The following is a 13882-nucleotide window of genomic DNA, read 5'->3' as shown; positions in this document are numbered from 1 at the left end:
AAAATGTGAAGAGCCAACACATTTAAGTTATGTAAAAATACATTCAGTTTAAAAATAAATAAATAAATGCTAGCCAAGTTCTGTGTACTAGTTGGGAAACCAGAGCCAACAAAGCTCTCAGCTCTGTGGCGGACAGTGTTTAACTCACCAACATCCATCCCATCCCACTACAGTGAATCCCAAACCCCCCTAACGACAACAATCACTCCAGGCACTTGTTAAAAATTCGAATTCCCAGGCCCCTTCCGAGACCCAGTGAATTACAATCTCCAGCAGAGGGGCCAGGAGCTCTATTTTCAGCAAGAGCTGTAGGTAATTCTTGCCGTAAGGGAAGTCTGGGAAACAGTGGACTGAGCCCATCAGTCCCCTGGCAACTGTCATGGTCGGGGAGCAGACACAAAGGTAGGATACAGAAGGCAGGGCAGAAAAGGTAAGGCATGGATGAACAAGAGCTTCTCTCCGTTTCTGCCGACTTGAACAAGGAAGCTTGTAACCCAAATTGCCTGCGGAGGTCAACTTGTGACCACGGGGGAATCAGCCAGAGCTGAGGACAGCCGAGAGGAGAGACAGAAGGAACCTGGTCCTGGATAGCACCGACCAGCGGCTGCCTCTAGCATGAAAAGGGAGTCCTTTCCATGGATTCTCACTTCGGAGAGATAACACATTTTCTTATAGTTTAGGCCAATTTGAGTTGGTGTTATCCAAAGGGATACAGGTTTAAAAAGTTTTAGAAATGTCTATTTTTTTAATTAATTATTTATTTTTGGCTGCGTTGGGTCTTCGTTGCTGCGCGCGGGCTTTCTCTAGTTGCGGCGAGCGGGGGCTACTCTCGGTTGCGGTGCGCGGGCTTCTCGTTGCAGTGGCTTCTCTTGTTGTGGAGCACGGGCTCTAGGCGTGCGGGCTTCAGTAGTGGCAGCACGCAGGCTCACTAGTTGCGGCATACGGGCCCTACAGTGTGCTGGCTTCAGTAGTTGTGGCACGTGGGCTCAGTAGTTGTGGCTCACGGGCTCTAGAGCGCAGGCTCAGTAGTTGGGGCGCACGGGCTTAGTTGCTCCGCAGCATGTGGGATCTTCCCGGACACGGATCAAACCCGTGTCCCCTGCACTGGCAGGCGGACTCTTAATCACTGTGCCACCAGGGAAGCCCCAAGTCACTGTATTTCTATACAATGAATCTTGTGCAGCCATTAAATATATTTGCAGATAAGTAAAGAGCTTCATGATCTACTGCTAAGTTAAAAAAAAGTAAAAAAGTAAGTTAAATACTACTATTAGTAAAATTACATTTTTAATTAATGTGTAGAAAAGGGAACATATACTAAAATGTTCATAGTTATCTCTAACAGGGTTGTAGGGTATTTTATTTTCACTTTTCGTACTTTTTTATATTTTTCTCAATTGGGAAAATAAGCATTTTTACATTCAGAAAGAAAGTAAACTGGATAAGTTATTAAACTGATTTATATTTCTTTTAATATTATGTAAAATAGGGTTATTTATTCCTATTTCATATACTTACAATAAAGAACAAATAAAGCATAGAGCACAATGCCTGGAAGAGAGTAAGCATTTAGTACAGGTATCTGAAAACTAAAGCTCTTGACCGGCCAATTGTTTTTGCAAATAAAGCTTTTTGGAATACACACCAAAAAAGGAAAGTAAAGACTTTATAAACTTTGTAATAGAGACAATAGGCAATGAGTGGAATTTCCTAGTTATTGTCTGAAAGAATTTAGAAAATCACACCCATATAATACTGCTAGGCAATGAGTTTTCCTTGCTTTTAGGGTGTTTAACTGAAAATAATACCATTCAGTTTTCCAACAAGAATTTATAATCAAGTGTGTTTTCCAACATATTTAGATTTCACATTTATAACATGATACTAACCCCCAGTCTCAAAATAGTGATTAGATTAACTAATGAGCTATAATTATAAGAAAAGCATTACATCAGATCAGCCACATCTTTCTTCACTGTATACTTGAGTTATCTTAATAAACTGTAAATAAAAATGAAGTTAAGCAAAAGCTATATTCTAGCTGTCTACTCTCTACATAATCTAAACCAAAGACATCAACAAAACTTTTATAAATTCTCAATAGTTAACCGAACACTGAGTTTCACATCACCTCCAAGTCAAATATATACACTTCCACTTTAATAGTATTGTCCACTACAATGAAAACTTGAACAACCTACTTTTGCCAGATTTGGGAGGTCTTCAATAACTTCACATCTGCAAACATTAAAAATTAAAAGCTAGGACTAATGACATACTTAACTGTGGCTATCCCTGGCTTGTGTCCTGGTTACTTCAGAAATGCCTTTTCTCATTTCAGCAAGACAGCATTTTATCAGCACATCACCCCTCTAAACTCCAGGTAAGGACTGTAAACCATATTCTATTGGAACAGACTTTACTCTGAAATGTCATATTCTTTTTAACTTTGAATGGTTGCATTTCTTTTTCATCATTCTATATTCAAGATTAGTAATGGTATTTTTCCTCTACTGACTTCAACGGATAATAACTAACCACATGTTTCAACCTCAAAAAAGTATTGGAACACATAAATGATAACAATACTCAAAAAACACGTAATAAAAGCTAGTATCTAGTGTCTTCTGAAATGAAGAACAATTTTAATTCAACTTCTCTTTACTTTAAAGAAATTCCAGGAAAATGTTGATATGTCTGCTTTAAAGAAATATGCAATGAACATAATCAAGTACTTTCACCTGGCGGCTCTACTGCTGCCCAGTCAGCTTTATCTGCTTCCGTCTGTTCGAAGCCGAGCACATCCCTCACCCCCAACCCTAGTCTGCTCTCCAAGATGTCTCCCATACTACTCCCCTTCTTCACACTCACAAACATCTTTGTTCATGCCCTACCTAGTGACTAAACACATTCTGAGCAGAAATAAAACACAGCAGAGCAACATGGTAGAAAGTCAGGATACAGAGAACTCTGGTCCCATTGCTAATCTACATGAAAATACAAGACTGAGTGTGAGCAGTTCGTTTGCAATTTTTTAAAATTATTTCTGCTGTACTGGGCCTGAGTCCTTAAACTTTTTTTTTTCCACTAAGTAATACATTTTCACTTTGAGTTAACTTTGAACAAATGGATACACTTTTAAATGAAAAGAGCTTACAGAGCAGTTTCAGCGTGCTACTTGAATTTGCAAAAGGAAAGCATAACATCCACCTAAAACAAAACGTTTCTACCTTAACAGCAATCGCTAGTAAAGCCCTCACCTTGTGTCAAATCCCCGAACAATTGCACCCATCGACTTTGCTGCACCTGCAGAAGCCAGCCCGGCCACACCGCCACCGACTATCAGAATCTAGGAAAGAAGGCAGAACCCCTAAGTTTTAAATAAAGTTCATGATCAACTGATTATGTAAAATCATCCGCTAGTAACTCTCAGGGCCGGGTACACAGTCAGCATGCAGTAATACACCAGGTGGTGCTGGTGGTGATGATCAGCCCTGAATAAATGTACTGTGTGGACAGGCTACTCTGTACCTGGACCACCGCTGTTTTTCGGGTTTGTTTTTTTTTCTTAGTTGCAGCACACAGGATCTTCCTTGCGGCACGTGGAACCTTTTGTTGTGGCGCACGGGCTCTTTGTTGCAGCGCAGGGGCTTCTCTCTAGTTGTGGTGGGCAGGCTCAGTATTTGCAGCACACGGGTTCTCTAGATGTGGCTCGCGGGCTCAGTAGTTGCCGCGCGCAGTCTTGGCTGCCCCGCGGCATGTGGGATCTTAGTTCCCCAACCAGGGATCGAACCCCCAAGTCCCTTGCATTGGAAGGTGGATTCTTTTTTTTTTTTTGGAAGGCGGATTCTTAAACACTGGACCACCAGGGAATTCCCCTGGACCACCACTGTTTTAAAAAGTTTTTAAAGCTGATGGCAAAGGCCAAAAACTTCACTAAAACTAGTGTGACTCTCAGCATCTCAGTGTAAAAGCTACATACGGCACCGTCAGTGTTACATGTGTTAAAGACTGACAGGTTCTTTCCCACACTATCAAAGCTACTTCTACTAATACTGTATATTATAGTATTCTAGCTCCCTCTCCCCTCTCAAATTTTAAGGTTTTCTATGTTCATAAAATATCAAATAAGTTTCAAAGATGGGTACAACTTTGGTGAAACACCTACTCCTATTTTGAGCTTCTAAGAGGAACAGCAGGTGACCAACCACCTAATTTTGATCCACTTTCAATGAATTGCACCTGAAATCCAAAGCAATGTAACTAATCTCCCTAACCAAGGAAGGATCAGAGCCAAGAAAATCATAGAATTCCTCAGAAACAAGAGTCTCCCCGCCTTCTAAGAAACAAACTAAGAACAATGTAATCTGGAATGGGCCTTCCAGAGAAAAGACCTATTATACTTCGCAGTCAAAAAAAAAAAAAAAGCCACCCACAGAAACAGTGAAGTTTATAAATTCCCACCCACCCCTCACGCCCACTTCTTCTGCCTCTTTAAGAAGACTAGGCTAGTGGAACTGTGCTCTGGTGACCCCTGGGCACTGTCTCAGAGATCGTGTGAATTGATCTAAATGGGAATGCTTTCTCTGGGGGGGTCTACAAGAAAGGGGACAAAGAGGGACTAGAGGGAACAAGACGCTGCTGGGCTCCAAGGCACCAAGCCCCACTCCACACACTGAAGCCCCACCACCACTAAAAAAAAAAAAAATGAAATTAAAATAAGTAAAAGTCATAGGACTGGGCCAAGTTATCCTGAATCAAGAAATAACAAAAGACCCCATAATTTAAAAGACAGAATCCATTCTTCAAAAAGGGAAGAGGGGCTGGAAATGGAGTTAATGATCCATCATGGCTACGTTATGAAGCTCCATAAAAATCACAAACGTACAGGGTTCCAGGAGGTTCCGGAAGCTTCCAGGAATGGTGTCCAAAGAGGGCATGGAAGCCCCACACCCCATCCCACATACCCTTCCCTAGTCATCTCTCTCAACAGGATGTTCATCTGCATCCTTTATCATAGGCCTTCATAATAAACTGGTAAATAGGAAGTAAATTGTTTTCCTGAGTTCTGTGAGCACCTCTAGCAAATTAACTGAACCCAAGGGGGGTTGTGGGAACCTCTGACTTACGGCCAACCTGTCAGAAGCACAGGTGACAACCTAGACTTGTGACTGGCATCTGAAGGGGGGTGGGGACAGTCTGGGCCTGAGTCCTTAACCTGCGAGATCTGATGCTATCTCCACGCAGATAGTTTCAGAATTAAGTGAAATTGTAGGGCACCCAGCTGGTGTCACAGAATTGCTTGGTGTGGGGAAAATCCCCACACATTTGGTGACTGGAAGTATCAGAAGTGAAGTGTTCTATGTGAAAGTTAAGGAGAGACACAGGAGCAAGAGTGGAGTTTTTCCTAAACAATCCTAAATCAGACATTCCCTCATCTGCAAGAGGATCTGGGACTTCCCTGGTGGCGCAGTGGTTAAGAATCCGCCTGCCAGTGCAGTGGACATGGGTTCAAGCCCTGGTCTGGGAAGATCCCACATGCCGCGGAGCAACTAAGCCTGTGTGCCACAACTACTGAGCGTGCGTTCTAGAGCCCGCGAGCCACAACTACAGAGCCCACGTGCCACAACTACTGAAGCCCGCGGCGCCTAGAGCCGGTGCTCTGCAACGAGAGAAGCCACCACAATGAGAAGCCCGCGCACGGCAATGAAGAGTAGCCCCCGCTCGCCACAACTAGAGAAAGCCCATGCACAGCAATGAAGACCCAACACAGCCATAAATAAATAAATAAATAAATTTTTTTAAAAAAAGAAAAAAGAGGATCTGAACTCTGTAACATGACCTATAAGAAAGGCCCCACATCATCCAGCCCCGACCTACCTTTCCAACATCATCTCAGATCACTCTCCACCTTGCTCACCACACTCGAAGACCAATGGCCTTCTTTACTCTCCTAGAAACACTGAATTCTTTCCCATCACAGCACCTTTATATGTGCTATTCCCTTGGCCTAGAATCCTGAACCCCGCTTTCTTTCTTCCCACCCTTTAGGTCCCAATCAAATGTCAGCGGTGCCTTCCCCATCACCCTAACTACAGTAGCTTGCTCTGATGACTCACCACCATATCATGCTGTTCTTTCCTTTTATACCTAAAACGATCTCCCATATGTGTTTGATGGTTTATTTATCTCCTCACTGTGGTCCCTACTATGTGTAAATTTCTGTGGCAGGGATTTTTTTGCCTTGTTCATGCCGTATCCCCAGCTACTAGAACAGTGCCTGGCACGTCAAAAGCCATCAACCGATTGATTTTAGCTCATTCTAGACATGTAAGAACACACCATGTTTAAAGGAAACCCAAATAAAATATTATGCAAGCTACCTTTTTTTTTTTTTTTTTTTTTGGCCGTGCTGCACAGCATGCAGGATCTTAGTTCCCCGACCAGGGATCGAACCCACGGCCCCTGCAGTGGAAGCGCGGAGTCTTAACCACTGGACTGCCAGGGAAGTCCCTAAGCAATCTACCTTGATAAGTCCATCTATTGTCCAATTCTTCAATATCAGGAAAGTGTTTCTGACATGTAACTAAAATCCCTTAAGCTGCAATTTAAATTTTCAGTAAAGAGAGTCACTTTTCCACCTTTTAAAAGCTGACTGATTCTCCTTCCTTTACACCTCTTGTCTTCTGTTTCACTTTTTAATCCCTTATATTAACAGCTTTCCTCTCACCTTCCAGACAGATTCTAACCAAAACTGAGTAGTGGATTTGTGCATCAAAGCATTCAGCCAGTTTAAGAACAGCAGCCAACTTCTGGCCACCATGAGGGCCAGACCTTTTCTTATGATCCTGAGAAAGAAGTCAGATGTAATCACTTTACGTATCACACCTCTGTGTTGCTTGCTCATACTCTCTTGTTAAGTATTCTGGCCTCCACTTGAACCACGTGCCACTGTCTTCACCTGGTCTGTTTTTTTTTTTTTTTTTTTTTTTTTTATTTATTTATTTATTTATTTTTGGCTGTGTTGGGTCTTCGGTTCGTGCGAGGGCTTTCTCTAGTTGCGGCAAGTGGGGGCCACTCTTCATCGCGGTGCGGGGACCGCTCTTCATCGCGGTGCGCGGGCCTTTCACTATCGCGGCCCCTCCCGTTGCGGGGCACAGGCTCCAGACGCGCAGGCTCAGTAGTTGTGGCTCGGGCCCAGCTGCTCCGTGGCATGTGGGATCTTCCCAGACCAGGGCTCGAACCCGTGTCCCCTGCATTAGCAGGCAGATTCTCAACCACTGCGCCACCAGGGAAGCCCCACCTGGTCTGTTTTTAAAGCCGTGTATAACTAGATTTCTCAAAGCTGCTATTGTCTTTTTTTCATTTTTCCTAGGAGATTTATTTTGTGAGAGCTCTGGGTTGATATAACAAAGTAAGAGCAGGAAGCACCAAGTGAGCCTGCACCCTACAGAGTATACTCTGCAGATAAGATGACAACGTTTAAGGTCCTGTTTCCTATACTTTGCTGAAAGGCTTACACTATTATTTAGGGTCCGTGGCCTCGAAGGGTCACAGCATAATCTATTCTTTCACCTAGCCACCACCACCTCTCATCAACTGCTCTTCTCTGCTCTCAATATAGATTAAAGAAACTGCACCCTTTCCCCCTGCCAAACACCCTGATTATACCACCTACTATTTCCTGTCCTCTTGACCCAAAATCTGGCAAAAAGTGAGAAAACCAAGTCTTTCCTGAGCCAATGTGTCACAATCATTGGGAAGTTGAGAATTTGCTGAATGTATCACGAGGCTTTTAAACAATTACTAATAAACAAATCATCCAAAATCCCTTTAAGAATTCAAGTTAGAGGGCTTCCCTGGTGGCGCAGTGGTTGAGAATCTGCCTGCCAATGCAGGGAACATGGGTTCGAGCCCTGGTCTGGGAAGATCCCACATGCCGCGGAGCAACTAGGCCCGTGAGCCACAACTACTGAGCCTGCACATCTGGAGCCTGTGCTCCCAACAAGAGAGTCCGCGACAGTGAGAGGCCCGCGCACCACAATGAAGAGTGGTCCCTGCTTGCCGCAACTAGAGAAAGCCTTTGCACAGAAACAAAGACCCAACACAGCCAAAAATTAATTAATTAATTAATTAATTTAAAAAAAAAAAAAGAATTCAAGTTAGAAAGTGAAAAACAGAAAAAAAAAATTGAACTTCCAGAAATGTCAAAATTCATTGTTTTCAAGTAACCTTAAGTAGCTTTGAGGTTCTACCATATATTTGTATATGACACGGACGTCATCATTTGCAAACAAAACATTTTTAAACTATTTAAAAACTATAATACCCTTGCCTAATTCATAGTATGAAGAAATATTAAAGTTTTACCTACCTTAGCTGGAGGAACTTTTCCAGCAGCTGTGATCTGACCAGTAAAAAAACGTCCAAAATGATTTGCCGCTAGTACAACAGCCTTGTAACTTAAGAAAATAGAAAAATAAATGGATAAATAATTCTATAAAATTAAAGAACTTAAGTTTATATACGAAAAATTATTGAAGAATAAGAATAATAGCTAACATTTTTATAGTGACTACTATCTGTCAAAAACAGTTCTAAGTGCTGTATATACGCTTACTCCTAATCTTCACAACAATCCTATGGATAAGTATAACTATTATCTTCATTTTATAGGTGAGGAAACAGACACACAGAGGTGAAGAGACTTGACTGAGGTCCCTCAGCTAGTAAATGGCAGAGCCAGACGTCTGACCCCGGCGTGCTGCCTACAGAGGCACACTCTTACCCGTGACGCTCTCTGACCTCTTCGTAATGAGCACTACAGAAGCTCAGTTGGGATACAAAAAAGAAATGAAGGGAAGACAAGAAAATGCTAACAATGGTTTTCTTTGGCAGCTGGGACTACAGATACTTCAAACTTTGTTTTACTTTATTGTCCAAATTTTCCTTGTTGACTGTGTAGTCTTTATATAATAGAGGAAAAAAACTTTCAAATTAAAAAAAGTAGGTTGGCTATATGCTTGTACATAATAAAATTCCAACCTCACAACAAAAAACACTTCCCTTGATCTCTAATGGTTGAAACCATGGGATTTTGAGACAAGAGTGACCTCAGTTCAAGTCCAAGTTCTATCACTAACTAGCTTTGTGACCTTGGGCAAATTTCTTTAGTTCTCTAACCCTTGGTTTTCTCACCTCTAAAATGGGAACAAAAAGAGTCTCTTAGTGTTGTGAGGACTAAATGAGATAACGCAGGTAAAGCCCCTATCATAAAACCTGTTACAATAAGTACTTGGTAAATATGTTTTTAGCTAAAGAAACGCTCTATGTGTCAAAAACTAGTAATTTATACCACCTTTTCTTTAATAGGATATTTTTATTGCACTAATTTCATTTCCTATTACATTAGTTTCATTCTCAAATTATTTTATACTTAAAAGGCACTTTTGCACACTCTCAGTAACACACTCTACCTTAACATTATGATACAAAGATTAATATCATAATGCAAATATTATAATGATAAGATCCACCTGCTAGTTGACAAAAGAAACCTTTCCCTGGTCATATTTTTGTAAAATAATACTTGATATAATAATTAATGCAAAAGCATGGAACAGTTACCACTATTACTTTAAGTTAAATCATATTAGAGCAGAAAAATATTTTAATGATTACATTATTTGTTAGTTCTGAATCCAAGTGATAGAAATTTTCAAAGGGCAAACATGATAAAGATTCAAAGGTCACTATAAGGAATTAATTTTGGAATTAACGTTTTAAAAGATTCAGTTGTTATACTGGAAAAAAACAAAAATGAGACTGATTACACAGGAAATGTACAAGAAAACGTTGATAGTGGGAAAAGGTGATAAAAGTGGGCCTTTTTTTGATGACAGCAAAAAGGCTCAGAATGAACATCAGTGAACCAGAAGGAGCACGTCTTCACGGTAATACAGCTGTGTGTGTGAGTTAGGTAATGACTTATCACACATTGTATGGGTAAGTATACTAGATGATTCATCTCAAACTATGCCTTTTGCATATATCAGCTCAGGACGTAAGACAGTGATTCTTTAAACTGTGTCCCTGGATCCCCAAAAGTTCAAATTTCAGCCAACTCTGGGGCCACTGTGGTTGGGATGGAGAACGGAGAGAGAATGTTTCTAGACACCCTTCCATCCCTCAATTCAATGAAGACCACTCTGTTCTTATTGGATTTGTTTATATTGCTTCATATTTCATTTGCTCAAAAGATTCTGCAGCTGAAAACCACTGATCTAGAGCTACTGGTTGGGATAACCTTTCACACACGTGCATTTCACATGACAAAAATCAACAGCACCCTTAAAACTTTACGTTGTACACTTCCTATATAAAATTTTAAGTCCCACATTGCATAACTCTTCCAGAAACTAAATAAATATGACAAAAGTTTATTTTGTCCCTTAGTATTAATTCACATCACAAGAAATATCTTCAAACCAACCATTTGCCATATTACATAAGGACAACAAAATGTGTTGTTAACTTGTCATTTTTGTTTACTGCATCTCATTTATATCAAATGTAAACAAGGTGAAACCCAAAGTAGAATCTGTGACACATTTGATATGCTACATCTAAGATATGAAACCTAAGAAAACTTTCAGTTCATGTGTTAGCTTTAAGAGTCTATTCAGGTTAGTCTTTTTTCATGCACCGTTTTATTTTTTAAACATTTTCATTTGTCGGTGCCTCATTCATATTAGCAAGTTGTCACTTGCTAATATGTTTTCAATAGTTTCAATAGTTTTCAATAGTTTTCATGCTTAAAATCTAATTCAACAGGTTTCTTAGATGAGCTGATTTCATAAGCATCATCTGACTTCCAGATTTTTCCCACTCTCCAGGCAGAGTCAGCAATACACTGTACTCACATAGCTATTCCTATCCCTGCCCCGTGGCAGGCATGGTTACTCAGTCACAGCCACATTCCTCTGAGCTGATTGGGCCTTGGAATTCTTTTATACACAGTGGTCCAGGCAATCAATGGGGAATGCATTAGTGCTGGTGGGCGAATGAAGTTTATTGCCATCTTGGCCATAGTTAGCCCTCAGTTATCAATATGGGTTTTGACACCAGATGAAACTTCCTCAAGTGCACGCATTTTCCCTATTCATTAAATATTTTATGAATTTACCTACGTAAAACCTAATTAAAATGGTAAATCTACCAATATGTATATATTAGACTGAACCATATGAAACTGCTAATATCCAACCATTTTTGACCCTATGACAACAGCAATTTATGTTAACTAAACTTATTGTGGTAATAATTTCACTATATATATATATATATAGCAAATCATTGTTTATACCTTAAACTTACACAATGTTCTATGTCAGTCATACTGTAATAAAACTGAGGAAAAAAACAGTAATTTCAACCTAATATATACATAAATATACACATATATACACACACACACATGAAATACAGTGTATCCCTGTTAAAGAACAGATAAATTCCAAAGAACAAAATCTGGGACATTATGTATTCAGAAGTCAGAAGTACTTTCTTAGCATAGACTCAGAAGCCTTATAATTAGTAAACTAAAAATAAGACTTTCTACATTGCACCCTTCCCCTTTCTCATCCTTTATGACTAACAGTCTGAAAAACAGTACTAGATCTATGTGAATTTTAAATCATTTGTTCTAAATTGTTATCACTACCCTTGCTATCGACTTCAGTAAACTATGAGTTTACTCTATTAAGGTTTTTGGATAATTAGAAATTACTAACACTATGGTTTACTTACCATACAGTTTTTCATGAAAACAGATATTAAGATATTGCATTTCATTAAAAAAAAAAGTCATTTCCTTTGGTGGAAGGAAATGCTACTTCCCTTCTCCCCATGAAGATTAAAAAGTAGTGTACAATAGCATGCAAAGTGAAGAGTCATTTCCCACTTATGACTGTGAAACAATACAAGTCTTAAAAATTATTTAAGTGCACTCTCAGAAGGCTGCAATCTCCAACAATCATTACAAGTAAAATCATTGTAAGAGAGAAGAGCTACAGTGAGAGTATTTCTATAGCACCATTGTGCTTTTGTTCAGCGGGAATGGAAAAGAATCAACCTACCCAGCAATGTTGGCCATGGAGCTTAGCGCATCGTATCCCTGAGCAATTGTGACTCTTGGAACCTGGTCCATCGCCAGAACTGTAGTTTTCCTTTTGGAAAGTTTATTTAGCAAGTCTGGATTTTGGGTTGGGTAAATAAAACTAATCAGTGTTCCCGATGTTTTTAAAAGGTCAGCTTCATGAACACCTAACGTTGGGTTAAGCATAGGGGCTCGCACCTAAGAAAAAAGTCATCACCAATTAAAAATGTAAATGCCTTTATAATATTTTTAAGTAAACAAAACAATTAAAATAATATGCCATGATTGAAATAACACTCCAGAAGTAATCTCTCAGCAATAAATTTCTGACTCAATTCCTAAACAAAATAAAGCACACAAAGATCTATGCCACCTATCGTCTCACTGAACCTATGACCTAGTCTGAGTAAGGAGCACACATACCTGGAAATAGGGTTGGGACAGGTTTGATAATGACAGGTAGAGCAGTAAAAAAAAATGTAGGTTCTACAACAAACCTGTTCTCCCAAAATCTATTACTCTGGTAAAATTAAGACACATTAGAATAAACAGGCAGGAAGTTTTTGTTGTGTGTTCAAAGATTCAATTATTATTAATTTTGGCAAGCACAAACATTTGGAGTGGTGAGAAGTTAAGAACAACATAAACTAAAATATCCATGGTAATATGTATCAATTTATGTCACCTTAAAATTCCAGAAGAATATTTATAGATGAACACAACTCAAACTAGTAGCCTTACTGAATTGGGTTTAAGCAAAAAGCTACAATATATTCTGTTAAGTATCAGTCAATGAACACACACTGCACATGCTTGAAAGTTTCAAACGTCCACTTTTTCAAGCCAAATTTTTTTTAATTCCATTTAAAAAGGTGTTTTAAAATGTGTTTCACATCCCTGTTTAAAATCAATTTTAAAGTATATCATTTCATTAGCTCCCAATTTGCAGCAGTAGTGCTTTTAAGCTAGTAAGCACAGAAAAAAAAAAAAAAAACAGCTCTGAGACTTATGTTTTAAAAGGAAACAGAAACACAAACACTGGGTCAATACTGTCATTTCACAGCATTTCATCTCAATTTACCTATGAGACACCTTTATCTGCTATTCCCATTTCAGTTGTTGATCTGGTGCTGCATGTGATTTTAGGTTCTGGACTTTAATTAAGACTCTCTGACAAGGTCTATTTTTCCTCAGTGAGAATCTATAATATAGATTTAATAAAAATTAGAGGACAACTTTGAATTAATTCTCCTGGCCCCTATCAAATGCTCAGCTGAGACTGTTGACATCTGAGTGAGTTAAGCCACTAGAACGTTTCCCTGAAGGTGCCTTTCGGGTCACTAGTTCCTCAGGATATTAACAGACTTGACTCAAAAAAGAGACCCTAAGATCAAGTAGTTTATTAGTACAAGTATAAGGTTACTTAAGTTTTTATATTATAGGATTTCTCAGTGCATTTAACATGCTCATACACATTGTGAATCCCTAAAAGGAACACAGAGCATTTCTAAAACTTATGTGCACCCTACTAATCCTTTTTTGTGGGACATCTCAAAAGGTTTTGGTCCCTAGAACATACATTAGAATGGATTATACCCATTTTTCTATTTTCTCTAAGCTCTTTTATTATACCAAGTTACATTACCAAGTATCACTATACCTAAACACTTAAAAAGTTAAACTGAATTACTATTTATCTCCATATCATATTGTTATTAACTTTCT

At 39.3% G+C, this 13882-nt stretch overlaps 1 protein-coding gene across 4 annotated transcripts in view; it reads right to left on the bottom strand.

Moving 5' to 3' along the window:
* The window catches only part of NNT (nicotinamide nucleotide transhydrogenase), a 104384-nt gene that overhangs the window by 72987 nt on the left and 17515 nt on the right, over positions 1 to 13882 (bottom strand). For all 4 annotated transcript variants that reach the window (XM_007195557.3, XM_007195553.3, XM_007195555.3 and 1 more), the window contains exons 4-6: positions 12138 to 12355; positions 8375 to 8462; positions 3261 to 3349 (exon numbers count right to left, since the gene is read on the bottom strand). In XM_007195557.3, the coding sequence (XP_007195619.2) occupies positions 3261 to 3349; positions 8375 to 8462; positions 12138 to 12355 (395 nt within the window). The remainder of the gene's footprint in view (positions 1 to 3260; positions 3350 to 8374; positions 8463 to 12137; positions 12356 to 13882) is intronic.

Source organism: Balaenoptera acutorostrata, chromosome 2 (assembly GCF_949987535.1).
Source record: "Balaenoptera acutorostrata chromosome 2, mBalAcu1.1, whole genome shotgun sequence".
NCBI lineage: Eukaryota > Metazoa > Chordata > Mammalia > Artiodactyla > Balaenopteridae > Balaenoptera > Balaenoptera acutorostrata.
The sequence above is the reverse complement of the archived record's forward strand: the minus strand, read 5'-3'. Positions and strand labels throughout refer to the sequence as shown.